Consider the following 24,254-nt stretch of genomic DNA (forward strand, 5'->3'; position numbering starts at 1 on the left):
CTTGCAAGCAGCCTTTCCAACCCCATTTTGATCAGCAAACACAGGTTTATTCGTTTTGAGCTTACTCCGCCGTGCTTGAAGTGATCAGATAAGGTTTCGAGCTATTTCGCACGGCTATTCTCCTAATTGCGTCAATTACCCTACGTAATTAAAGGTAAATTATTTCCGAGGTTCCAGTGAACGCAGGATAGAAAGCTTAAAACCTTGCTGATACGGAAAACAATCTGCACATGCGGAAGACTTAGGTAATTACCATAACCCTGGAGATTCCGTGTGATCAAGATTAGCGTGAGAAATTTGGATCAAATCTTAAAATCCCCTCAAAACGGCCCCAGCAGGATGATCCACTTAGCTGTACTAGTCCTATCACATTATAATCTCACGAAGTGGTATGCACAAGTAGCTTTTAGCACAACGCCAACCAGCATCATACTGTCTGTTTGACTCGTATTGAACCTTCCAGTTTTTTCATCGAGACTAAGGTATACTCGCATGTCTCGCTCAAGAACCGGTCCTTTGTCCTGGCTATCTTCCGAGTTTCCAACGGAGATGCCATGGTCTACAGGAAGTAAACAAAAGTTGCACTGTGCGAAGCAAATACATGTCCGTTCAGAATGTAATAGGGCACATATAATAAACTGAACATGTTGGTGTTCGTGTATCCGGACCGAAAGATTACACGATAAACTTTCCAAATCTTGACTACGACAAAGTTACATTATTCACGCGCTATCCCGTTCAACTTCCTCAGCTCTGTCAAGCTCCTTGACTTTATTCTTCTCGTCTTCTTGTAATTTAGCATCACCAGGGTTTAATTCTACACCTTCCAGCATATCGTTTGCCACTAAGAATCGGATAGTTTGGGAAATTTGTGAAATGGTATTTTGGATTGGATTTGATAATAACTGTAAACCAACTTAAGAATCAGCTTTGGTCTCTCATGCAGTTAAGATTAAAAAATCAAACTCAGCACTTTGAAAGGGAATTTAGTACGAAACTCACTGATCCAAGCATACTAGGTCTTGCGAAATGATTCTGTTTCTTTTGTACTGGTTGACGTGGTAGAGGTTTTCTATCTCCTTGAACTGCTAATTTCGCCGAGTTTGGGGTATTACCATCCTAAAGGATGATGAGTGAAGTGATCTATACGAATAAACGATAAAAGACTACCCAACTTACAACATGGTGTAAATTCCGACATTTATCCCCGAATTTACACTTTCCCTGCCTCATGAAGAATTTACAAGTACTTTTAGGAACTTCCTTCTCTTTCTCAGCCACTAACTGCTCCTTCTGCTTGATCGTGATCTTCTCCGGCTTTTCTTCCTTTGGTTCGCGCTCACCATTAGAGGAAGCATTGGAAGATAATTCATCTTCACTATCACTATCACTCTCTGAATCGGATTCTGAACTTGAGTCAGACGAGTCGCTTGATGATGCTGAAGATGATGTAGGTGTATCATACCCTTCTAGAGCTGATAGAGCATTGTTATGCGGTTTAGTTGCGGTTTCAGCTTCGATAGATGCTTTTGGTGTTGCTTCATGGCCAGGCAAAGTTGTGATCTGACCCCAGCCTCGATCAACGCTCTCCCTAGATTGTTCTTGATATCCTCCTCTACCTCTACCTCTTCCCCTGCCCCTCTCATTCCCTCTTCCTCTCCCTCTCCCTCTATCAGACCCTTCACTCCGCTGATGTTTTGTCTCGTCATAAGCTGACGACGGTGGAGGGTTTGCTTTTCTGCCCCACTCTTCAGCTAGAGAAGCAGCATCCGATTTACGTTCTTTACCGAATTTTCCATTCTTGTTTCTGCCTCTAACAGGTATATCACCACGGGCAATGGCAGCGTCTCTTTCTTCTTCCTAATAGACAGAACAGATTCCTATCAACATCGAGCAGCCTTCTTCATATCGTAAAGAAAGGAATTCATTGGTAATGCAGTATAACGAGACTGACCTTTTCCTTCACACGTTTAGCGCTTGGCCATTTTGCTTTTCTTTCAGCGATCCATTTTTCAATTTCTTCAGGTGTATTTAAAGTTATATTCGTACCTTGAATTGGAGGTGGTGGACTATTCATTCAAAAAAAATCCCATCAATACATGATGTTTTACGCCTCACACAGTCATGCGTATTGTTTATAGGGACATGATATATGGACTTACCCTTTCCTCTTAGCGTACCTTTCCTCTTCTTCACTTCTTTCAGGTATTTTACCTTTCGCAAATATCAAATGTCTATCTTCTTCATGAATTTGTACTTTCTCAGAAGGTCCAACAAATTTGCATCCTGGATGAACACAATTTCTCCATGTCCCCGTTTCCGTCCCCGTTGAACTTCCAGCTAATTCAGCGCCGTAATTTCCATTTGGTGCACTCGAAATATTCGACTGTTGGTTAGACGTCCTTTGCTTCTTCATAGGCGGTTGAGTACCTATCATTGACATGGGTGTTGGATTGGTATAGGTGCTAGAATATGAATATTCACCGGAATTCTGGAATTGAGGTTGTTGTTGAAATAGTGATTGACCAAATGATTGATTAAGATATACTGGCTGCTGATACATTGATTGATTTGGGTATCCCCCTGACACATTTGCTGGATACCCAGCCATCATCCCATACTGTCCGTTATATCCCCCTCCACCGACTATCGGTTGATTGTATCCATACTGAGGTTGAGGTTGATATCCTCCATATTGTCCTTGACCTGCGAAGGAATTAGTTTGATACGATGTAATTTGCGGCGGTTGGGCATGCGATTGATGTTGTTGCGGATTGTGATGATGAGATGAATAATTCTGACGTTGTTGTACTTGCTGCAAAGGACGAGGCTGAGAGGGTCCTGCTTGAGCGGGAGTTGCAAAGTTGGGTCGAGCTGGTAAGGAAGAAGGTAATCCTTGTCTATTATTCATTCTCTATATGATGATATATCTTTGTATAGCGCCCACTACAAGCGTGTCTAGTCTTCCTTCTGAATGCAGGAAAGAAGCTTCATCTGCTATTACAGCCGTATATGTATGGGACAACAAAAGCGAATGCAAATGAGGTGGTGCTATACCTTAGCTTGTTTCAGAAAAATCAAAATCAATATGTAAACAGAAAAATAAATGATGACATCATCGGTTAATCACTCGCAAAAAGTTGGTGAAGCGAAGTCGGCAAGTATCGCTTTTAGAGGAAGATAGAATGGGATCCGATCATCTAGAATTGTATCTTTGTGCAGGTTAAAATTGCATTGAAACTTTTTGGCATCACAATTTAGACATAAAAATACAGGGACAACTTTTTCAGAAGTTGAAACCATCCTTTATCCCAGATTAATCAGTATCTACCATACTATCAGGTACAATATAATTCGATCGAATTCATCAGTACAAAGAAATACTTAAAATTCGGAATTGGCATTCATTATGGAAGCACTTTCACGAAGAGAAGATCAAGAAGTTTTAGAAGCCGTCAAAGCTGAATCATTGAAAGTTTGTGACGACTATGTACGAAGTAAGTAGCACATCATTAGAGTCTCCTAAATAGAACTCTTGGTGAATGAATATTGAATATTCAGTTGGCTGATCACTAAGTTTTCTTGTTTGATTTTAAGCATTCGCCGAATGTGCAACAGGAAGAACATTCACATTACCATTTGCATGTAAAGGTAAATTAGATGATATGCAAAATTGTATGAGAGAATAGTAAGTCCATAATCTTTAATATAATCGTGCAAGAGCTATTTATCAAATGGTCATTGGAAAGTTTGAATGACTTAAAATTGATTTACTTATTGATTTTTTTTATTTTTTTTTGGCGGAATAGTATGACACAAGAAAGAATGGATGCAGCAAAATTAGATTATATAGCCAATAGATCAGAACATGGTAAACAAGCTGTTGAAGCTTTAAGGAAAAGTCGTGCAGAAAAATTAAGGAAAATGGCTGGATTAAAAGAAGAATCTTCACAAAGGATATAAGGGAAAATCCATTCTCTCTGAATTTCCGAATGAAGTATGATAGTCTTGTAATAACGGTATGTATTTCATGTATAGCATCTCTACTCATCAAATATAGCTAGTCTGGCTCTTTCATTTCAAGATAATAGCTCAAGTTCAAGCTCAAGGCATTCGTTTGTAGAAAGAACGGTGGTGCATCACAAATTATGGAGAATTAACAATCCAAAACCTCCTTATCAACCAGATTTCACCTTTTGGCGAATCTCCGGATTCTGCTTGCCAGAGTCAGTCTGTTGGGATTCATCTTTTCCTAATTTCGGGATGAAGTAGGGGGCTGTACGGAAACTTCAGTTTCTTTCCATGAACCAGGAATTGGAATACCTAGAGTTGGCTCATGGACATCTTGTAAAAAGGTGGTACATTCAACCGGATTATAATTTTGCCAATCACATTGATAGGTGCCAAGATCTGCATTAGTGATTCAAACAACCACATCAATCGATTATTAATACCCCGACATTGTCGTTACCATGGCAGTGAGAAACAGTAAATAAAGGGGTAACTTGGCTTCGCTTACCTTTGGTACCAGATCTGCTATCTGAACTTAATGTCAATGTACCAGCTTGATTGCCATCTACTGTAGATTCTTTGGTCGAGGCTGATTTTTCTGATCCCAAACTACCAGTCATCCTGAAGAGTATTGATCACGCTTTAGAAGTATCGACGGATATATATAATGGGAGTCGCAAGGTTTACTGGAAATTTCGTATATACAAGGACTCGAGATCAAAAAGATATGGGTTATGTTACTATTTATAGCCGGTCAAACACTTGCTTTCATAAAATAGGACTACAACATCCACCACAGTTGAGAGACTCGATCATCATTGTCATTCTCAGCGCTACATATCCTTTCATATCTTGTGAAAAGAGGGGCGCTCTAGCTAAGCGCTACGAAAGTGAAGAACAATGAAACCAAGGACAAAAGGTAGCAATCATCAATAAAGGATGGACGCTAGCATTTCACACTTTTACGCTTTGCATCCAGTGCTTCTCTTGGTAGAAAGGACATTTCGTATATTTTATCGTACAACACTGCGAATGATATCGTTTTCAGTCCAATCAATCCACTTTGATGATCGCCCTCGATATCGGCATCGGCAAGAGACCGCTTGAGCCCATTTCAGAATATCCGTTCTTCTGATTTATGGTATACCTTAGCAAGGGCTATGATGATCTAGGTGACCAATCACCAAAAATCAGTGCTGAGAAACTTTCATATTCCGGAACAGCTAAAAGGGCCTGAATAAAGCGGAAAACATTGAAATCAGAATAACTTCCTTGTCATTATGCTTGATGGCGAAAAAATGGAATATCGATAAACTCACTTCTACACCAGAATCAGGTATACCCTCCCAAAGATCTTTACCCCATTTGTTGATTTCAGGTAAACAATCCACCAATCTTTTTGTATCATTAAAGTCATAAGAAGGGTTGTTGTATAATTGATTTTTCAATGAATTTATCAAATTACCTAATAAAGTTGAAATACCTTTTTCAATCAAATATCTACCATCAGATGATGAGATTTGTTCTTTTGATTGATCATATAATTCTTTCAGATATATAGAATGATCTAAAGGTGATTTGGGATATGGTATATCTATGTCTTTGCTGGATATTGAAGGATTTGGTAGGATGTGTGAGGTGAAGCTATAATAGCGCAATGAACGTCAGTCTACCCTAATGATATATATGAGATAGGAAGAACAGGCAATGCCTCGTGGGTTGATTCACTTACTCGTATAATTCGATAGTAGAATTCGTAGATAATTCCATTTCGATTTCGGCTCTTACCTCCTTCAATTTCAACTCCCAATCCTCGATTGTGAACTCTTTCTTCAATGGCATACTATCATGATCAATCAGAGAGAGATATTAGCACACGCTTTCAATGACGCTTCAACATGAACAAAGACATTGAAAGCCAGAAAGTACATTGGTAGGCTTTTTGAGTTTTAGTGTAATTGCGAGATGTGGATCACCCAACACCACTCACTTTCCGAAAATCTTCTGTACACTTTCTTCAACTCTTTCACTAATTAATCTCCAACCTTTATTCAAGAACCACCAACTATAAGTCAAGAACAGTTTTTCAGCTTCAGCTTTTAATTCTTCTTCTTCTTGTTTTTTCCATGCCAATAAATCTTCACTCTCTATAGTTGCAGCTGAAGGTTGGTGGTTGGCCGTAGAATTAGGGGAAGGAGCTATAAAACTTGGTAGATATGATGTTATTGAAGTCGGTAAAATTGATAGTGGATTAGGTATGATTGATGAAGAAGAAGAAGATGAATCTTTATATTCTGATAATCCCATTGATTCAGTTGAAAATGATGAGAACCATCCAGCCCTCTTTCTAGTTTGAGTTTGGGAAGGACCAACATTTCTAGGTGTGCGTGTACCTTCACTTGCGTGATCATCTTCAGAAGGTATTGGACTTGGCTCAAGTGACGCTTGTATGTCTTTCATATATTTAGATCTCGCCAATATCGATAATTGTGATGAGGTCAAAATATATAACATCGGTAGCAAATAGATTGTAGTGATAGTTCGTGTCAAACCTGTTGTATGGATACGTGAGTTCTATTTATAACGGCCATGAATGTATGAAGCACGTTGGCAGAGGAGAATTCACGTGAGAATAGAGCAAAAAATACTTACTTTGTAACTTCAGCTCTTTCCATAGTTCTTTCTTACTCATACCATGGTATTTATTCTGCTTTGGCTCCGATCTAGGTGGAGAAGGATGTAGTTGTTCTGATCTACTTAAATCAGATGGTGGTGACGGCGACGAGGTATCGGTTGGGGGTAAAGAGATAGACTGTGAGACTACTGATGACATCTGCCATGACGTTGGAAATTCAAAAATTAGCAATACGAACGTGAGCACTAACATATTTACTGGTTTCGTCGACTTACAGCATCTTCAGTATCTATATGACCGATTGAACTACCCAAATTACCTTCACTTTCCGTTTCATCAGAGTTTGAAGTACTTTCTCTTCTTCTTTGAAATTCTGATGCCCAAGATTCAGATGTAGAAGCGCCAGAGTCATTTTGTAATACACTTGAATATGTGATTTCTGGTGTATGACTTTCACTTTGTTCACTTTGAGCTATAGGACTTCCTTCAGCTCTGGTTCCAGGTTCCGCATTTTGCTGATGTTGACTTCCCCCATGATGTGTGTCGATGTGAGGGACAGCATCAGATAGTAAAAGTGAATTTCCAGCTGTCGTTTCGGTTGCATTATCTAAATTTGGGTTTAAGCTATTTGTAGATTCAGATAAATTTGATCCGTTTTCTTCCGGGTTCGAGACTGAAGTTGATGACAAGCCTTGTAGAGCTTGTGAAATCTCTTCAACATTATATTCGTCAAACAATTGTGGTTGTATGGTGGGTAATAAAGCATACAAGGTATATGATATTGTTGAAATCAAAGATGTAAAATGGTTTCTCATTCTATTCAAAACATTGTTCGCAAATCAGTTCTACCAATCTACAAGCGCTGGTTTCGAGGAACTCATAAGATCACTCACAGATCTTTCTGCTTCTTTTCTTTTATAGCTTTGATCCTGGTCTCCTTCATTCTTTCAAATATATATGACGAAACAAACCATACTGTTGATGCTGTACCTACGAAGAAGAATAATCTCCTAATTCTCTTCTGCCATGGGTCGTTCGTTCTCGAGGACATATTGCCAAAATATCGCCTTGGACTTGTCGAATATGTATCCACCGTCGAGTTCAGCCCCTGGACACCTACCGATGTTAATGATAAATCCTCTAAAATCTGCGACAAATCAGAGTTTGATCAAAGGCTCAATCTTTAGATCTATTCTCTCTGTTCAGTATGAGCGAGTTATCATGCCTGCGCTGCTGATGAATGGTCATAGCACGTGATTTGATCTTTCGGTAACTCAGAAGCGTAAAGAACCGAACCTACATGAAGCCTGATTCATCGGTGTTCGCCGCCACCTTGCCGATAATATGTAATGCTAAATTTGATTCCGTCTAAAAAGGTGGAGTAGCAGGAATGTAAAGAAAAGTTCGATGATCGAATGAAGACTAAAGCAACTGAAAGGTGATATATTTACACAAAGTAGCACTGCGAACATACATAAAATAAGCAACTTCAAGTAAACATCAATCACTGTCGGTGAAGCCTCATCATTGAAAAGCAAATTTGAAGTAGCATATTAGGAGCAAAGATGGTCTTCGGTTTCGGTTCTTCCTCTTCCTCTTCATCGTCCTCCTCCTCTTCGTCATCATCATCTTCTTCAACGAATAACAATAATGAAGGGATAGAAAGACCTGCACCAACAAGAGAAGAAAGAAAAGCATGTTGGTCATCTCGTGATATATATTTTGGCTGTTTAGATAAAAACAATGTATTACAAGCTGGTGATGAGATAAAAACAGATCAAAAAGGTAATAAAGTATCTCAAGTTTGTGGTAATGAGAATGAACTGTATGAAAAGGATTGTGGTAAAGCTTGGGTAAGTCATTCATGTCATATTCAACTGCACATGATGTCAATCAAGGATGCACACCAGAAGCAAGTGTTAGAAGTGGAGTATCATAGCGATTCTCACAAGTAATGCATCGTTATGAAGTAATATATCGTTTATGGGACGAACAGCTGATGGAAGTTGTTATATTGCATATTCATAGATCGACTATTTCAACAAACGCAGAACGCTCGAATTACGTAGACAAGCAACAATTGATGCAGCTGAAAAAAGTGGTAATAAAGACAAAGCAGATGCTTGGAGAGCTGTTAGTGGAGGTGGTAATGTAGGAAAGCAATAAAATGTACGAGATTGAACGCAAAAATCAAGCTCAGCTTACATACCAAAGAATGCTCGTAATTCATTGAGATTTATGGTAGTTTGAAGTAGATTGGTCAGTATTGGACCTGTCGGTTAGCCGGCCGTTAATCGTAATAGATCAAGAAGGATTTAGGAAGAAGTAGAAGAATGAACATTTAAATAGCATATCAATCATTTTGTAAAATACCCATATATTGTGCAGAATATGCAATCGTACCACTCACCAATGATGGAGATTATCTTTTAGAGGCCATCACAGCAACGTCATGCAAAGTAAATCAAATCAACGTTGTTCACTCCATTCAATTCACGGACGCGCTACGATAAGCCTGGACATTTGAATACGGCCGTGGCATATTCAGACGGCGGTGTTATCGCAGTTCAGGTTGAGAAACCAGTAAAAATCCAAGGTAATTAACCGGCGGCATGTGCGATGGCATCTTCGCAAAGGAGTATCTTACCTCGTTGACCATGAACCGGGATAACTAAGGTTAGATGCTATACGATTTCAGGAGACCAACAGATTAATAAGATAAGCACAGATCTGTACTTTCTATCACGCTGGATCTAGAATTGATTGTATAACAAAAGGATATGTCGGCTTTGACCGGTACCCGGTAATAAGAAGTGCTACGCTATGACCTCGTTATCTATCCTTTGGTTGTGAGCTATGATCGAACCGAAACAAGCCGATCTTAGTCAATCAACCTAAAAAATCAAACTAACCTTAGACTCGTTTTCTTTCTCTTTTGGACACTTACTTTGCCGCATGTTTTATTTTTAGTGTACTACGTCCGTGGGTGTGTATCATTGATGATCAAATAACTCATCATCATCATCATATCCGAGACATGAGTAGTAGTATACCTAACCCACAACTAACATACAGCTTACGAGTTACTTCCATCAAAATCTGGTAATCGTAAATTGGGGTCATTGATCTGATCGAAAAATCACAGTCATGTGTATAGCAAAAGAAGATATATGCATTATAGATTCCCCATCAAATTTTCTTTTATTTGCTTCTTGAATATATAACATTAATCGATGAGGTAAGGTATGTTCATGTTCATGTTTCATTCTTATAGTCTGAATTTGTAGTATGTCATTGCGCTTTCCTTTGGATAAATAAATAAACCAATTTTTGACCCAAAGACGCAAGACATAATTTGACGCAAATCAACCTTAAATCCAGTCAATCAAAATTGTTAAAACGACTACCTTACTTCTCACCTTATCACAATTCAACCTCGAAAACCATTCATACAACATACCCTCAATTGACCTGGACTCTACTCTTAACCCTTTATGATAATATAACCAACCCTACACCTAACCTTGGACAGGATACAGAAAAAAGGAAAAACAATCCTTTTTTTTTCCCCGTTTCATCTTCCTTCAACATACGAGTGTTCTTGCTCTCTACTAACCTTCTTTGATTTCTGATTCTGTATTCTTTTCTTTTTGCAGTTGTATCTTTAAAATCTGTATAATTACTACATTCGCTCCTACTCTTCGCCTTTTGTACATTTCTCTTTCTTTTACTTTTTCTACGACTTTCTCTACATTTACATACTTATAATCTGTATCCGTTAAACTACAATCAAGAAAAATGACATCTTTATTACCTCTTCCTCAATCAACATTCCCTTCATCATCGTCATCTTCACCATTGTTATCATCATCACATATCACTTCGTCAAGAAACCTTGATGCTAAATCATTAGCAAATTTAATCAGACAGCTTAAAAGATCACCCGAATCACCTTCAAGATTGACTTTACCTCCCATCATGGGTATACTGGACACCCGAAACCAACGAGAAGAAATGGAAGAGGGTAAAGAAGGACCGGAAGACGAAGAAGAAGAGACTAACGTGGTCATTCAAGAAGTAAATAGTCCGTTTATAGCTCAACAAGGCTTATGTGATATACCTGAAGACGAAGAAGTTATTTGTTTCCCACAAGTCAAAACTACACGAGAAGTACAAGTAAATGGTTTGTCATCCCCAAATAGAGATTTATGGGTCATAGCTGAGGAGAGGTTAGTAACCATCGTCTCTTTCGCGTTAATTTACAAAAGCTGACGAGGATCACTAAGTAGCGAGGAGGCACATGACGACGTAAACGATGAGAATCCCTATCTCAGTTCTTATGGATCATACGCGTACGTAGTCATTCTAGAACATGAGGTATAGAAACGCGGAAAGCTGACGTTATTTGTGTTCTACCAGAAGCGAGAGTAACTCTTCCACCCATCTGACCGAAGAATATACACCACCTATCGATCCTTATTGCCCACCGCCGCCTAGTCCAAGCATGATATATATACCTTCTCCAACTTTGCCCGATTGCCCTACTGTCCCAACCTGCTCTTCTCCAGAAAACAACAACCCCTCTGATTTGTTCTCTGAGGCCGGTCCCTCTCATTTCTCATCAATAATCGAAGCTTCACTTTCCCCTTTTCCGGAAGCCTCTGCGACGGAGCAATTTGAAGATGCGTCCGTACCAGACCAAGATAATCAATCCCCAGCCACGTCTTACGATTCCAGCTTCGTCCCTCAGCGAAGACGAAGAAGAACCCTTGGCGAAGTGGAGCCGTATCGTAAATTCGCAATGAACAAAGCAGCCTGGTTATCGTTCCAAGCTGCTGAAGCGTATGAAGAAAGAAGACGAATAAAAGAACAAGAAGAAAGAGAAGGTATATGGATGAGGTATAGAGGTAATACTGTAAGATCCAGATCGAAAGAAAGGGAATCTTGGTTCAGACCTGATTCGATCACCAGGTAAGTCAAATACCGTATTGTACATAGAACAACAAGCTAACTTCGTGAACCTATCCGTAGAGCTCAATCATTCCCTCCGTTTACCAAATCCTCGACTACGTCTTTCCTCACAGCAGATCATACACATGACTATTCGAATACTTCCACTGATCGCGGCGATCGTTTCTCCTCGAATTGGTATGTAGAAGCTGGGGACGAGGACGATTTAAGCGATGAAGAACAAGTGCAACATGTTGAATATGCTTCATCTCCGCAATCTTACTTGGTTAATATCCCTAAAGACAATCAAAATAGAAGCAAGTTGGAAGAAGATTATGAAGAAGATGAAGCATCGTCGCCAGTCTCAGAGCAACTGGAAACTCCTGGACCGAGCAACACACCCCGGATATTCTTCCCATCAGCCTCTGAAATCTTTGGTGCTTCAAGGTACTCACCTTATACATCATCGTCAAATAGTCAAAATAGGAAAGAAGATTCAGCCGACATGCCTAGAACATCTCTTCCTACTTCTAATTCTCCTCAATCGTATGGATTGGGATTGGGATTAACGGGTATGAATACGTCTGAAGCCAATGCCAAGAACGGAAATAACAGAATGTCGTTTGATCAGATGATTAAATACCATGAGGGAAACGATAATTTGGATGATAATGAGATAAGTCTAGTTGAAATACCTATCAGAGTGATTTTCCCACAAAGATCATTCCAAGATAATAAAACCTTTGGAAGAGAATACTCAGAATGGGATGGACGAAACAAACAAGAGGAAATGATGGATGAAAGTAGATCAAATTACAGAGAAGATTTAGATGGTATACCTGTACCTGAAAGAGGGAGATCAAGATCAAGAAATCCTAGATCTATGGGTTCATCTTTATCATACACCTTTTACCCTTCAATGTCATATCCAGAAGAAGGAGACCAGAGCAACATCCCTGCATATTACGATGAAGCATCAAAGCCATATCAATCAACGTCAATATCGCCTGATTCGATATATTCAGACGATGATGTGGGAGAGACGATTAATAGGATTAGAAGTTTGGAAGATTTGAGCTTAAAATCGAAAAACCAGACCTCGATCGATGAGGAATCACACCTGGATCAGTCAAATATGGATCATAAACGGAGAAATTCAGCGCCTGGAAAATTACCCTCCTTCGCTAGCTGTATATAACCTGCATTTTTCTGTCTACTACACATACCACGTCCCAAAGATTTTCTACCTTGTTTGTAATCGCTATATCAGGCACTATTTATAAATTAATTTCCTTTACATACGAGAATTGAAAAGGTTGAAGGTGTTTGTGTTGTAAATGACCTGAATCCCTCGTATAACCTATTAATCGCTGGTCTCCATATTTGCCCCCTAGATACCAATTTGATTGTAAATGGTCATTCTTCTGATAGCACAAACTCCGTTTTATCATCGATTGTATCAATTAAACGTTCATGTATGTATACTATGCAATATTTGATGGCTTTGATCAATGAGATGTTATTGATATATAGTAATGCTGAGTACATGCTGAAGTATTATACACAATTTTGACCAAAAATCAATAGTGATTTGGACTTCTAACTACCTACACTAACTGGAAGATAACCTCCACCTGAATTTCGCATTTCATTTCCTCCATTCAAGTTTGACCAATTACTATTCTGTTGTCCTCTCCTCGAGAAGAATTGTGAAGAATATGAATGCAACGTTGTAGGTAATAAAGCTTCACTCCATTCTCTTAAATCTGTTGGTCTACCTCTAATCTCAATTGCTTGACGTAGTCTATGTAAGAAAACAAAAGTAAATATGTTCAGTATATGATTACAATTATCTATAGAAATGAAGCGATTGAAGATAAGTGATAATTTCAAACTGACCTTGATCTTATAGCGGCAACTAATAATAGACCAAATACGATTAATAAGAAAAAAGTAACAACTAATTGATCTCTTGGTGAATCACGTTCTATTTGACGATGATGAAGAAGAAGAAGAATGAGTGGTATTAGCTTACCTTGAATATGAATATGAAGATAGATAGATGTTAAGAAATCAAGGTCATGTTATGTTGTATATATATCAACTTACTAAAACATCTAGCTTCAACATCACCTTCAGTACCTGTACCTATATCAGTATCTAATTCAGGTACTTGAGCACCTTTACATATTGATAATTTTTGATCTAAACAAAATTGTCTTGTACATGTTAAACAAGGTTTTTTAATATTATCTGGTCTGTATAATGGTATTATCGTTGAATTTGAAAAGCATATACCTATCATATAATATATATACATATATTCATACACAAGTTGAAAATCAGTTATTCCATCATCTCGTACTGAAGATCCTAAGCAATGATAATTGGGTATATATAACTTATACCAGAAGAGGAATCACTCACATTTACAATATGATAAACCTGGATCATTGAATAAAGCTGATACTGTTATTGAAGTTGTAAATAGTACAGCCAAAATTACAGTCCATATACTCAGCTTGACCATATTGACTGTGTCGCTATACTGATGTTGACGACTACTTTTGATATGTTTGTACTATCATCAATTTTTGATGGAATTCATTAGTTAACCTAATCATATCTACATTCAGACATGGTCATGATGAGTATAGCAGTACAAGTTACGCGCCCATACCTTTGACCACGTGGTTCTATCGGATAGCTCCGCTTTAGACTAAAGTTAAGGTACAAAGGTATTACGAAGGAAATCTTCATAATATAATATAAATAGCAGAAAGAAGAGATATGGGGATGACGACGAGCTATCTTTTTGATGTTAAGTTATTCAAAAGTAACGAAGAAAACATATAAATATAAATATATCACTTGGCTACAGTCACGTTGACTCAACTTGAACATCAATAAGTGAACCTGAATCAAAATCAAAGGAAACATCATTCATCAACAATTGGAAGAGCAAGAACAACAAAACCGAACTATTATTGAGAACTTGAAACCAGACCAAATACCCTGGCTTATAGCATAAATATCCTACTAGCATAATAAACCGCCAAGAGGATCCGTCAAAAGGAACAGTTAAAATATAATGTCATTATGATCATGTCAATTTTGCCCAGGTGAATTTAGTTTGTTACACGCAGAGGTGTCCGGTAAGTACATGTGTCTTGCTTTATTCGTTCTTATCATATACCGTTAACTGGTACAGAGCTGTTTCTTGTACTGATAAGCTGTATCACAGGCACTTATTCCCCGGCCCTCGGTTGCCTTATTAAATAATTAACATAAATATCGAAATAAGCTTATCACATTATAACGATTCATACTTCATATTGCTAGAACGGAATACTGTACTCAATGACTGAATCAAACAAAAAAGACCGTTTAGGTCTACACCTTAATCCTTTACCTTCGTCTTCCTCGTCAACATCACAATCACAAAATAATACACCTTCAATTGCTAGTGCAGGCTCAAGGTTTCTATCAAGAAGAGTATGGGGTAGAGCAAGTGCAACAACGAAAACTTCAACAGGTCAAGAAGATGAATTACCTACTTTATCAAATACCTCTTCTTCAACTACATCTTCAAATACAATAAGTAATCATCCATTAAGAAAAGATTCAACTGAAGAAGTAGTTATCAAACATCCTAACACACAGATATTTCATTTAGATGAAGCTATACATCTAATGGATCCTTCAAATGAACCTTCAGTATCACCAATATCTTCACCTGAATTAATAGAATTGATAAAGGCAACTTCTGTTTATATCACAAATCTAAAATCAGATAATGAAAGAGAAGATCCATTTAGTCCTTCATCGTCATCATCCACAGTCATTCCTACTATCACTCAAGATCTAGACAAAGATATCGAAAGAAAAGATAATTCATCATTGGAATCTATATTGTCCGAAGATGTTATCAAACTTTATTCAAGAGCTATATCGTTCTCTGATAGACGGAATGAGATTTCACTTAGAATAGCAGGTATTAGGTTGTTGACATCTTTGATGACATATAATCCTCCACCAAAATACTTTTCAGAACAATCAAAAGTGGTTTTACCAGATACGATAACTGTCAGAACAATGTATAATTTGATTACAGGATCAGGATCATTACCAAGCGATTTAGTCGGTGATGTTAAAAGTGATTTAATAGGAGTACAAGTCATGGCTTTGAAAATCTTATCAAAGAATGGAAGTGAAGTTGAAGGCTTAACAGGTTTGATTGGCTGGTTAATGAGAATGTTAGAAGAAATCAAAGATGATTGGTCTAAATGGTGTGAAATGAAGCCAAATGGTGGGAACGATGTACCCACTAGACCCCCAAAAGTAGGTTCTCCTTTATACATTGAAGGATTGCCTGCGGAGAATTTCACTCACCCGATCGTTGTTTATCTAGCTTAAACCTTTCGACCCAATTACTCCATACTCTCCCCTCGAAACAGCCTCAGCCATCATAGACCTCATCCATTCCATCTCGCTCAACTTTATTGACCTGTTCGACCCAAGCAAAGATGTGTCCCGTATCATCCAGCCTATCTTCTCATTTGTCAGTAAAGGTATAATTGCATCTACACCACCAAGCGATCTAACTGGTCTCAACATTTCACAAAGTCATGTACCTCCACCTAACCCATTTAGAAGGGAATCAATCACCTCTCTAGTATTCAATTCTCCTCTCCCTACTAATCACAATGGATCAATACTGGAGTCAGGTCTTCGAAGATCCGCTTCCATTACAAGACGTAAAGATCACAACATTCCTTCAGCTTTCAGTACGCCTTCATCATCTCGCTTTACCAGGCATTCTACTCTTACGTCACCTCAATCATTGACCGCAGCATCAACTTTCCAGTCGCCTTCACCACAATTCCCATCAATACCTATGCCAAAATGGTTGCACTTGCTTCCTTCTGCTTGTACCCTGATGGAGGTATTCATCGATAACACTGTTTTACCTCAGGATCTCTTCATCGACATAATGCGTTTTGCCTGTATATGCGTGGCGTACGATGACGAATCTGGATTACCTACTGATGTCGGTCAGATACCGGTTCATAAGCTATTAGCTGTATTGTTCAGGTCAAACAACGGTCGAAGGGGTGAATTGGCTCTTAGGATAATTATGGAACAAGACGTTGGTCATCCCTTCAAAATAGCGTATGAGGGTTTGAGCGATGCGGACTGTAGAGTCGTTCAAGGTGCTGTATATATAGCACGAAGTTTACTTTTACATTTAGATGACCCATCTCCTAATCCTACTACCTCACCTTCAGCATCACTCTCGTCCCTTTCACCTTCCCTCATGGCGGCTCTTTCGACAACGCGGTTCATGAAACCAGAAGATCGAAATGAAAGACCAAAATGGGAACCAGTGGATTACGCTGTGCTTACTCTTTTGCAAGATCATCTACACCGATTAGAACAAGGTTCTGGCAAAGACGTCATAAAAGCGGATATTTGGACAGAAGGTCAGGCCGCTTGTGATATTCTTAAAGCTTTATGGCCAGTAGCCACACCCTCACGGTAAGTAACCGTAGTTTGCGGAAAGAAGGAGAGGTGAAACTAATGATACATCTACAGTGTATCGGGGCTAGGAATGTTTGTAGCTGATGAGCACTCGACCTTTGCTGCCATCTTCGATGCTGTGATACATCAACTCCCTGGCGCGATAGAAAAACTTCATCCCTCGGGCACTTCAGCTGTACCTTTCTATCATCCGAAATATATCGACCTATTATTCAACTATGGTGATCGACTATCTGAGGAAGACGCTGGGGTAATTCTGGATTACTATCAGACTGAAGGTCTATGTTTACCTATGACTTCCGGGTGGATCGAGAACACTTGGAAACTCATCAATACGTTCTATCAGTCTACCCTGAATCTCCCTTCAGCCAATCGAAAACTAGCGATGATCATATTCCAAGACTTATACCCTTCAACTGAAGAAATGTCTGAACCTCGATCTGAATTTGTCGACAAGGTAGTGGTACCTTTTCTGGAAAAAGTGCTACTGAAACAGACAGAAGATTGGTTCCGTCAAGAAGCACTCTCAGTTATGATACGAGCTGCAGTATCCGAGACTATGGAAAGAGACGAAGAAAGACGTCAAGTTAGAGACACCAAGAATGAAACCGAGGTCGAAGAAGAAGACGCTTCTGCTTTACCCAGTCAAGAAGTCAAGGAGGCTGCAGCGGGAGGAAGCTTTCATGCTATCAGAAATCTGATCATATCTCTTGCTTCCACCGCTTGGTGTAAAGAAGATGAACATATACCGTCTCGCTCAGCCTCAGAACGCAGACGACCTGCTCCACAACTATCGAGAGACTCGACAATATCGAATCACTCAAATACCAACTCCTCAGCATTGAAAGGTCTGATGAATGTACTCTCACCACCTACAAGAACCAAAGAATTACCGCCTGTCGCGCCTTCCATTGCCAGTACGGATGACACGACAGTTGCGGCTACGCCTCGACAGCACTCTACAGATCATCGAATCGCTCACTCAGATTGTCAATCACTCGGCGCAGTATCTGCTTTAATCAAGATTTTCAACGATCTCACTTTCTCTCCACCTCACTCATTTTCGTCCTCAATCAAAGCAGCACGTACACCAGCTTCATCAAGATGTATTGCCATATATCGTGATCTCTTAGGTCTTTTGTACCCTTTTACCGATCACGCGGGTGATCAAACACCCTCATCACGTATTGCAGCCGTTCCTGCTCGATGTCCAAGAGCAAGAATTGCTATTCTACAATGGTTGATGAGACTTCGAGCTGATCCAAAACACCGAATATATCTACGACAAGAGTTAGACATTGTTGGCAGGTCCTATGCCGAGACATTGTTCCGAACTTCCGAAGCTGTCGATGCTCAACGATCGAAACTCATCGCTGAAGCTGAAGAATCTCGTGCAAGAAACGAAAGAAGACAACAATATCAACAACCACAACAATCTTTATCCAGTGGAAGAGAGTCTCTGAGAGATAGAACAATGACATCCACTAGAAGTAGAAGTCGATCAAGACCTCCCAATGAGCATCATCAAAATCAAGCTCAACAATCCTCATCGTCGTCATCGGACACTTTAGGTTTCACACCGCTTTGGTTTGTACCTGAAACGCTAGCGTTTAGCATGCCAGCCGATCCTCTGCCGTCTGAGGGATTATTGACATATGATCCCAATCACCCCTCTCTACGAGTCAAAGACGCCCCTCCAGTAGAAGGAGTGTGGTTGCCCGTCTCAGAATATGTCCGCGCTCTGAACGGAATATTGAGACACGAAACCAATTGGGAATTGGTCTCTTACGTGCTCTGCTTCCTACCTATCCAGCTGAGCAACAAGTTGTTCTTCCGAGGAGGAAGAGCCACAAAAGAAGTAAAAGCCTTATTGAAAGCTCTTATCGATCTTATACCTCAAGATGATCGAATTGAACGTCGTTGCAAATATCATCAATTTATCAAAAGACCCAATGTCAACGCAGCTGTTTATCAATCTTTATCAATTTTAATTGCCTATCGGGATGTATTGGAATCTCACGAATGTGATGCTTTGATAGCAGCATTCGAATCATGTTTAGAATCAAATTCAGTTGTAGCCAAGCCATGTATTCAAGCTTTAACATTGTCAATATTCGAATTAGAACAAAGTGTTGGAAAAAGATTATTATCAATTATTGGTAAACTAAGGGATATCAACTTTACTTCAGGAATTGCTGTACATTTATTAGAATTTTTATTAGCATTAGGTGAAAACAAAAATTTGTTCAAGAATTTTACTGATTCGCATTATAAAGATGTATTTACATTAGTTATTGATTATATCGCCGAACATAATGCAAGATCTGATCAATCACCAGATTTAGAAAATATGAATACAAGAGAGAACTATACATTATCACAACATGTTATTGGATTAGCATATCATTCAATATATGTTTGGTTCATTTCATTAAAATTGTCAATTAGACCTGATTTAGTTAAACATATCATTGTAAAATTATTGCAATCCCGTTCTAAAAGAGTTGCCGTTGATGAAATGGCTGAAGTTTGTTTAGATTGGTTAGCAAGATATACATATGGAAACGCAGATCCAAAACCTGCAAATTCATTTTTATCTGATATGGTTCTGAAAAATAATGAAAATCCAGAAGAAAAATCAAAAACACAATCTTGGTTATTAGGTGGTTGTATTATAACGATCACAGCACATCCTAGAACAGGTTGGTCAACTATAACTTCAACCAGACCAACAGGTGCAACTGAAATCATAGCAAAATTGGAAAATGTTCCTTTGCTGAATTTAGGTGAATCAAATGCTGATTTACAATCTCTACCTGCTGTGTTGATGGGTAACAGAGGCTTAATTATGAACGATCCATCTAAAAGCAATGTGAGTGTAGCTTATTTCGATAGTGCTTTTACAAGGAGAATTGGTGCATCTGTCGAAAAGTGTGTATATGCTGATAGTTCCGTAATTTGGTAGGAGGCATCCGACATAGTGAATCAAGAGTCTAATGCTCCTCAAACAGAGTTTGACCAATCATCTCAACAAGGATATATCTGGTCTGGTGCTACACCTTCACAAAGACGTAAAGATGTTTCGATCGATCCAGCATATTTAGCAGTTGAGCTATTATCTTCGTATCCAAATGCTAATCTTGAAACACCTAGAGGTAGATTGATACCTAATGAAGAGAAATTCTTAAGAGCATTAAGAACTATCGAAAGTACACCTGTTATAGATACATCAAAATTAGGAGTTTTATACGTTGGAAAAGGACAAACTACAGAAAATGAAATTTTAGGTAATACAGATGGATCTTCATTATATCTAGACTTCTTAAGTGGATTAGGTAGATTAATTAGATTGAAAGGACAAGTTGATGTTTTTGTTGGTGGATTAAATAAAGAGAATGATTCTGATGGTGAATATGCTTATGCTTGGTGGGATGATCTGAAACAGACTATCTTCCATACAGCAACAATGATGCCGAATGATCTAAGAAATGATCCAACATTTTCAAGAAAGAAAAGATTGATTGGAAATGATTATGTCAAGATAATTTATAATGATTCAGGAAAAGATTTTAAATTTGATACTATAACTACATCATTCAATTTTATCAATATTGTTATTTCTCCACATACAACACCTGAATCACATGGACCTTCACCATCAAACGAAATTAAAAATGAAGATAATCAAATTTCTACAGCTACAGCTACAGAAGATCAATGGGCAGTTTGGGGTAGAGATGATTATTTTAAAATCATAATTCAAAGATTAAAAGGTATACCTGAATTTTCACCTATAGGTGAACATAAAATCATTTCAAAAGAAAATTTACCAATTTTTATCAGATATATAAGTCATTTATCAAATGATTTAGCTGCAAGATATACACATATTAAAGATGCTAAAACTCCTGAACAAGCTGAATATATTACTAGTTGGAGATCTAGATTGAGATCAATGAATAGATTAAGAGCATCGTAAGTGTCTCCGTCTCACCATTTTTTGTTTTCCTCTGTCGATTTAAGTATATCTTAAAAAGAGAGATGAGCTGAAAATTTACATGTTTTGTCTTCACTTGTTTATTTTTAGTCTACCACAAGTCGAAAAAGTTGATCCTAATGATGAAGCTAAAAGAGAAGAAATGTTAAGAGAGTGAGTTTAACTCTTGAGCATACATGAGATATTACCAAGAGAGATTACCTAGCTAATCTAAATATTTCAGCTTCACAAGAGTATTCTCGTATCGACCACCTGTAGAACCGAACCAAGGGTCATCATCAACCTCGTCAAAGTAGTTTGAGATTTTGATTAGAAACAATCTTGATTGGTGATATATTGTCAGAAAAGTTGAGATCGGTAAGAAGAAGGAAATCATAAAAATAGTTATAACTTTTTGTATCTATTGAGTTTTTGTTTGTTTATTGGGTACACTGTAATGTAATCAATTATACAACTACATGAATGTTACCAACTCCTTATGGTGGGATGTAAATAAAGCTCAGGTTCATCTGTACTTGGGGAACTGAGTATTGCAAATAGCGTTATGAACCTATGAAATCTAACAGCTTGTACTTCTTACACATGCCCTGACTAGGTCAAATCCTGAATGCGAGGATAAAGTATAGTTCATGCATGCTACAACATATTTAAATAAGATAGAATACCTCGATTATCTACAATATTCTTGCAATATGGGTTCTCTTTGTTCTTCTTCTATTCTTCATCCAACATTACTTATCGCAGAGCAATTGCAAAGACAAGTGTATTTTCTTGTCTTCACCATTGAACACCAAAGTCATTAAAAAAGTTGGAATACATTTATATGATGGCTCAACTTTTTTGAGTTATTCATCGAAATCACGATAATATAAGATAATCTGTAGGTCTGGAAAAATCCGCTAGTCAATAAAAAGGAAAAGATTACTTTTTACCAGCTTTGATTTGTCTAGCGAATTTATTGAATTTCTTATTATCCATTTGAACTCTTGAAACATGTTGAATTTCTTCTGCTAAATGTTGTGTTCTTGATTCAGGTGCAACAGAATATTGAATATCCTAAATAAATGAAAAATCAAGGATAATAATTAGTGTCATGTCAATTTCGAAATATTGAACTTGGTTCTCAAAAATGCAATATGGAAAAATGTTTTTATTGAGAGAAGAAAGATTTGAAAATCATTCCTTCATCAGATTGTTAGAAAACGGGAAAACAAATAAAAACTTACTTTAACAATTTGTAATCTTGCACCTTTTCTACCAGCATTTTCAGCCAAAGCTTTTTTGATATCGAATCTTTTTGGTTTTGTTTTTTGTGATCCACCACCTGCACCGAGTGATAAAGATTGTGAATGTTGATTTTGTGATAATTCATATTCTTGTGATTCTCTTTGTTGTGATGATATACCTTCCACCTCTCCATCTTGAATTTCAATTTGTCTTGATCTGAAATTAGCTGGTCGTTTTATTATTGGTCTAGACCAACTTTGTACCAATGCATCAGCTTGTCGATTGATTTGCGGTGTAACCCTCTTGGTTTTTGTGTAAAATAATACTATTGGTCCTAATCTACATTCTTTCAATGTTGTTGTATCTAAATCCATCTATAAACCAAACAGTGAAATGATCAGCTTTCGTACAACTTAGACGATGAGGAAAAAGCTGACCTTAGGCAACACCTCGAATATAGCTTTCTGTATACCGACTGAAGGTAAACTCTTATCAGGTAAAGGTTCTAACCATCTTTTGACAGCTTCCAAAACCCCATTATCGACTATACTCTGCCATAGTGTGGTACTGTATGAAACAGGTTGACGTAAGCTTCTCTTCGTTTTCCAAAAATATATTAATCTTGGTAGCTTACTTTCTCAAAACACCCATAACCTCATCTAACATTGCTAATTTCGCTGTACCAGGTAATTTCTGTCTGTTTGCTGCTTCATCCTTATCTGCAGCTCCAATCATTCTATCTCTCAATCTTGCACAAATCTCATCATGATAATTATCAACGATCTTAAGGACAAAGAGATAAACATATATTATCAGCCGAGCTTTGGCGAATCAAAATGACTTTGACAGGTAAAAGAGGAGGATGCTTACATCTTCTCCATCATCCTTCTTCTTTCTCCTTGTAACTTTTGCTTTTTTACCTATATTATCGATTCGTTCTTCCAATGCCAAACGACGTTCTGGTTGAGGACAGACAGGAACATATCAGTTGAAATTCCTCAGGTTATTAATCGGTGAAACGCGAGTAAAGAACTCACGAGTAGCTTCATCATAAACAGGTTGTTGTTCACCTTCATCTTCGTCAACATCCTCATCGACATCTTCATCACCTCTTTCTCTTCTTTTTCTATTATTTTCTTGTCTTTTCTTCTTTTTCCTCCTCCTTCTCTTTTCATCTTCATCTTCATCTCTATCTTCTTCTTCTTCTTCTTCTTCTCCACTTTCATCATCATGATCATCATCTCTATCCTCATCTTCATCATCAGAATTACGTTTTGTTTTCTTGAATTTTGGTATTTTCGCTGCTGATGTTGCTGTTGCTGCTACATATTCTTCACCATCATTTTCATTACCATCCTCATTTACATCAACATCCTCTTCATTCTGTTGTGTTGGTAATGTACCATCTGCACCTATTTCTGTTGTAGGTTGGTTGGTTAATTCATCATTATCATCTTCATCCACATCTATATCTATATCTGCATTTTCATTCCCAACGTTATTTTCTACTACCAAGTCTTGTGCATTTACTTCTTCAGCATCTAACGCTGCTGGTGGTGGGGGTGAAGCTGACATGATGGGTTACAATGGTATATAGTCAACGTATATCGAAAAAAGATAAAGGATTTATGCATTTATATTCACTACTATTCACTATTCACTGTCTTTAACACAATATGATCAATAAATTGAGTGATCCTCCCTTTTAGACACGTGTCAAATGTGCCGCAACCCTGAAAGGGAGGTAGGTCTATGCTATATGAACAACATTATCGGTCCACCTTGAGACCAACTATCAAAACATACCTATGAACTAACATACCTTGCTTTTATACATCTTATCCAGCTTACAATTTGTATTCAATCAGTGGAAATAGCACTTCAGCTTCGTTA

At 38.0% G+C, this 24,254-nt stretch overlaps 9 protein-coding genes across 9 annotated transcripts; 4 read left to right on the forward strand and 5 right to left on the reverse strand.

The window, feature by feature from the left end:
- Positions 1-722: 722 nt before the first annotated feature.
- On the reverse strand, positions 723-2,911 carry L201_002890 (uncharacterized protein; the record flags this gene model as incomplete). Its single annotated transcript, XM_066218654.1, has 5 exons — positions 723-905; positions 1,003-1,119; positions 1,180-1,860; positions 1,955-2,069; positions 2,163-2,911. The coding sequence occupies 5 exons, from the start codon at positions 2,909-2,911 to the stop codon at positions 723-725; spliced, it is 1,845 nt and encodes a 614-aa protein (XP_066074751.1).
- A 498-nt stretch (positions 2,912-3,409) lies between these two features.
- L201_002891 (uncharacterized protein) lies at positions 3,410-3,963 on the forward strand (the record flags this gene model as incomplete). The annotated part of the gene is made up of 3 exons (XM_066218655.1): positions 3,410-3,497; positions 3,598-3,688; positions 3,810-3,963. The coding sequence occupies 3 exons, from the start codon at positions 3,410-3,412 to the stop codon at positions 3,961-3,963; spliced, it is 333 nt and encodes a 110-aa protein (XP_066074752.1).
- Positions 3,964-4,252: 289 nt separating this feature from the next.
- On the reverse strand, positions 4,253-4,631 carry L201_002892 (uncharacterized protein; the record flags this gene model as incomplete). Its single annotated transcript, XM_066218656.1, has 2 exons — positions 4,253-4,410; positions 4,520-4,631. 2 exons carry the CDS (start codon positions 4,629-4,631, stop codon positions 4,253-4,255), a joined length of 270 nt encoding a protein of 89 aa, XP_066074753.1.
- A 538-nt stretch (positions 4,632-5,169) lies between these two features.
- On the reverse strand, positions 5,170-7,697 carry L201_002893 (uncharacterized protein; the record flags this gene model as incomplete). The annotated part of the gene is made up of 7 exons (XM_066218657.1): positions 5,170-5,244; positions 5,331-5,655; positions 5,744-5,854; positions 6,002-6,563; positions 6,664-6,844; positions 6,922-7,462; positions 7,540-7,697. The coding sequence occupies 7 exons, from the start codon at positions 7,695-7,697 to the stop codon at positions 5,170-5,172; spliced, it is 1,953 nt and encodes a 650-aa protein (XP_066074754.1).
- A 514-nt stretch (positions 7,698-8,211) lies between these two features.
- Positions 8,212-8,812, forward strand: L201_002894 (uncharacterized protein; the record flags this gene model as incomplete). The annotated part of the gene is made up of 2 exons (XM_066218658.1): positions 8,212-8,499; positions 8,675-8,812. The coding sequence occupies 2 exons, from the start codon at positions 8,212-8,214 to the stop codon at positions 8,810-8,812; spliced, it is 426 nt and encodes a 141-aa protein (XP_066074755.1).
- Positions 8,813-10,444: 1,632 nt separating this feature from the next.
- L201_002895 (uncharacterized protein) lies at positions 10,445-12,794 on the forward strand (the record flags this gene model as incomplete). The annotated part of the gene is made up of 4 exons (XM_066218659.1): positions 10,445-10,875; positions 10,936-10,998; positions 11,066-11,617; positions 11,678-12,794. The coding sequence occupies 4 exons, from the start codon at positions 10,445-10,447 to the stop codon at positions 12,792-12,794; spliced, it is 2,163 nt and encodes a 720-aa protein (XP_066074756.1).
- A 401-nt stretch (positions 12,795-13,195) lies between these two features.
- L201_002896 (uncharacterized protein) lies at positions 13,196-14,126 on the reverse strand (the record flags this gene model as incomplete). The annotated part of the gene is made up of 4 exons (XM_066218660.1): positions 13,196-13,400; positions 13,496-13,583; positions 13,706-13,894; positions 14,024-14,126. 4 exons carry the CDS (start codon positions 14,124-14,126, stop codon positions 13,196-13,198), a joined length of 585 nt encoding a protein of 194 aa, XP_066074757.1.
- An 830-nt stretch (positions 14,127-14,956) lies between these two features.
- L201_002897 (uncharacterized protein) lies at positions 14,957-21,291 on the forward strand (the record flags this gene model as incomplete). Its single annotated transcript, XM_066218661.1, has 5 exons — positions 14,957-15,937; positions 16,008-17,134; positions 17,192-20,009; positions 20,103-21,112; positions 21,225-21,291. The coding sequence occupies 5 exons, from the start codon at positions 14,957-14,959 to the stop codon at positions 21,289-21,291; spliced, it is 6,003 nt and encodes a 2,000-aa protein (XP_066074758.1).
- A 764-nt stretch (positions 21,292-22,055) lies between these two features.
- Positions 22,056-23,936, reverse strand: L201_002898 (uncharacterized protein; the record flags this gene model as incomplete). Its single annotated transcript, XM_066218662.1, has 6 exons — positions 22,056-22,190; positions 22,361-22,735; positions 22,799-22,928; positions 22,996-23,144; positions 23,232-23,320; positions 23,399-23,936. The coding sequence occupies 6 exons, from the start codon at positions 23,934-23,936 to the stop codon at positions 22,056-22,058; spliced, it is 1,416 nt and encodes a 471-aa protein (XP_066074759.1).
- Positions 23,937-24,254: the final 318 nt, after the last annotated feature.

This window comes from Kwoniella dendrophila, chromosome 3 (genome assembly GCF_036810415.1).
Source record: "Kwoniella dendrophila CBS 6074 chromosome 3, complete sequence".
NCBI classification, from domain to species: Eukaryota; Fungi; Basidiomycota; class Tremellomycetes; order Tremellales; family Cryptococcaceae; genus Kwoniella; species Kwoniella dendrophila.